General features: G+C 63.3%; 2 protein-coding genes across 2 annotated transcripts in view; one reads left to right on the top strand and one right to left on the bottom strand.

Annotated features, from left to right (window-relative positions):
• The window catches only part of MNEG_0586 (hypothetical protein), a gene marked incomplete at both ends in the record, with an annotated part of 7,419 nt that extends 7,128 nt beyond the window's left edge, over positions 1-291 (top strand). Inside the window, one exon of the mRNA XM_014050925.1 lies at positions 225-291. Within this exon, the coding sequence (XP_013906379.1) occupies positions 225-291 (67 nt within the window). The remainder of the gene's footprint in view (positions 1-224) is intronic.
• A 542-nt stretch (positions 292-833) lies between these two features.
• The window catches only part of MNEG_0585 (aminotransferase, classes I and II), a gene marked incomplete at both ends in the record, with an annotated part of 4,819 nt that continues 2,851 nt past the window's right edge, over positions 834-2,801 (bottom strand). Inside the window, 4 exons of the mRNA XM_014050924.1 lie at positions 834-933; positions 1,147-1,237; positions 1,663-1,885; positions 2,221-2,414. Coding sequence (XP_013906378.1) covers positions 834-933; positions 1,147-1,237; positions 1,663-1,885; positions 2,221-2,414 — 608 coding nt within the window. The remainder of the gene's footprint in view (positions 934-1,146; positions 1,238-1,662; positions 1,886-2,220; positions 2,415-2,801) is intronic.

The following is a 2,801-nucleotide window of genomic DNA, read 5'->3' as shown; positions in this document are numbered from 1 at the left end:
CCCCGCCGCGCCAGCGCCGGCGGCGGCGCGCCGCGCCCCGACGCCGCCGCCGCGCTGCGCCGTTCGCTCGGCGACGGCGGCGGGCCGCGGGGCCGGGCGGTCCAGGCGGTCTTTGCTGACGGCACCCGGGGGCCTTGGGTGAGCGAGGGCTTAGTTTCGGCGCTGAGGGCGGGCGGCCCCATCACAGACAAATGCGTGTTGGTGGGCCCGATCGTGCCCGTCAGGCGGGAAAGGGACCTGTTTGACGCGCTCGGGCTCGCGTACATCCCGCCGCACATGCGCAACGTGTAGGCACGCGCCCCGCAGCTGCGCCGCAACCAGCTGCAGTCGGCGCCCCCGCGTCAGGAGCCTTTTCACGCAGGATGGGCAGGTGTGCATTCATCATCACTATTTGTGGGGATGCTGTCTTCCTTTTTTCAGTGGCGTTTTGTGATTGTGGTGAGTGGTCCTGAACCCACCACGTGTCCTTGATGCCACCGAGTTCACTTCACAGACATACAAACAAATTATGTTACCGTAAATGTGATATGAAATCTCTTCATCCCCAGTCAAACACGCGTTTCCCGCGCCAGAGGCACACAAAGTGTGTGCTGCAGTATAGAATGGCGCATGTGACAGGGGCCACACATGCCATTCGTCGCACACGCATGCAGAAGATTGCTTTGACCTGTTTGCTTTGGGCATCAGGTAAATTCAAGGTTATCACAGGGTCACAGATACTTGTAAAAATACACATGATGTCCTGTCAACTCCCCATTGTGCCGCATAGTGCAGAGACGTTCACTGACAAATAGTGACCAAAAGAATGGGACAGGCCGCTTTGAGTGCCGGCCTCAGAGCACGAGGCCACCAAAGTGTCGCATCAAGAAGGCCTCGAAATGGCGGAGGGCGTCCAGATTTGACAGCCGGCCCAGACCAAACCTGAAGTGGCCCCTGTGCAGTTAGTGGGCAGGTGTGACAAGGTGTGGGCAGGGGGTGAGCAGGGCGTCAGTCGTGGCCGGCTGCACCACCCTGGTGTCGGTCCAGCGTGTACGATAATTCATCAGTTGAGATCCAGGGGCCGAACACCAGACAGCGGCTGGACGGTCTGCTGTGGCAGCCGGCAGTTTCAGGCGGTCTCAAGTTTGCTAAGACGGCGCCGCCCACCTGTCTGTTGAAGGCTGGTGGTCGTAGACGCTGGCTGGCAGCAGCAGCACCCCCGCCTCGTCCACGAGCCGCTGGCAGAAGTCGTCGATGCCTGAAAAGGGCGGGGCGCCGCTAATCATTGGCAGAGCTGCCAGCGCCTCCACCTTCAACCTTTGGTGGTAGGTGCATACGTGCGTAGGTTTGTCAATTTATGTTCGTGGGCATTTGCATGTGTGCGCTCTTGTTTGTGCTTGTGTGTGTACGTGTGTGTGTGTGTGCGTGCGCGTGTGTGTTTAGCTAAGAAGGACACGAATCGGTGAGGGGCAGGCGGATGCGAGGCAACAAACGATGGTGATTGTGCACGCACGCGTGCACATGTTGGGTGGGTGGGGACGCTGAGCACGGCGTCACATGGTCATCAATGTCAAGCAGAAGCAATGCGGTAACGAGGGGTGGTGCAGGAAGAACTCGGCGAGATGAGGATCCCCTAGATACGCTCTGCTTCGGTGCTGCGTGCGCAGAGCCGGCATCTGCAACCCCGCGCCTTTGTGAGCACGCCCGCTGTCCGGCGGCGCATCGCGCGGCCAGCCGAGCCCGCTCGCCTGGGGAACGCGATCGGCCCCGCGTCTGGCGGCGCCCAGTCGAACACGTGCTCCCAGCGCCCGAAAAAGGCCGCCGCCTCCGCCGTGTTTTCCGCGACGATTCCGCGCGCCCGCTTTGTGATGTGCTCGGTAGCCTTGACCGCGATGAGGGCCAGGACCTGGGAAAAAATGGGCAGAGGGGGCAAAGCCGGCAGTGGGAAGGCGGTTGACGCCCCCGGCGGGCAGTGGTGTTCTGACAGCTGGCATCCCTGTGCGCCTCGTCGCTGTGTGCGGCCCCTTGCACTGTGAGCGTGGCTGATACAAACGTATGTAGCAGCGGCCTGGGGTTGCACCATGCACGCTATTGAGTCCAGCCATGATGAAGATCATCCAGGTGTTCAAGCATGCGCACAACCATGCATGAGCACGCGCGCTTGGGCGTGCGCACGGGCGCAGGCATGAGCACACCAGCACGCGCATGCGCACGCATACGCGCGCACGAGGACAGCCCCACCTCTGACGGCGCCGAGCTGCAGATTGTGGTGTAGTCCTTGAGCGCCGCCACTCGCTCAAGCAGCGCCGCGTCTTGGCTGGCCACCCAGCCGATCCGCAGGCCGGGCAGGCACCAGGATTTCGACAGGCCGCAGAGGGTGATCGCCTTGTCGTAGAGCGTCACTGCGGGCGGAAGGCGGACGGACTCGTCCGGCTCTGCATTTGGGGTGTCGTGAGGAGGGCGGGGAGGCAGAAGGGGTGGGTTGGTAAGCTGCGTCGAGGTCAGGCTGCTCAGATTGGGGCAGGGCGCGGGCAGGACGGGCGGGCGTCGGGGCGCAGTGGAGAACCGAGGGCCCGCCCGCGCTGCCATGCTTGATGGGGAGGAGAAGGGCGTGTGCGTGCGGCTTGTGTCGCCCTCTTTAGAAACCCTCGGCCTCTCCAGGCAGGACAAACAAGCCGCCAAGGACTCCCAAAACCGGAGCCCAGCCACCCCAGCCACCCCTTGCACCCCTGGGCTGACGGCTAACCCCCAGCCCCAAGCAGCGCCACACGCTTCACCCGCGGCCCGCGCCCCTGGAGGGTCCCTACCCTTTCCCCCCCCCC

The sequence above is a fragment of the Monoraphidium neglectum genome, assembly GCF_000611645.1.
Source record: "Monoraphidium neglectum strain SAG 48.87 unplaced genomic scaffold scaffold00050, whole genome shotgun sequence".
Classification (NCBI taxonomy): Eukaryota; Viridiplantae; Chlorophyta; class Chlorophyceae; order Sphaeropleales; family Selenastraceae; genus Monoraphidium; species Monoraphidium neglectum.
Note: the sequence above shows the minus strand (reverse complement) of the source record. Positions and strands in the feature narration are given on the sequence as shown.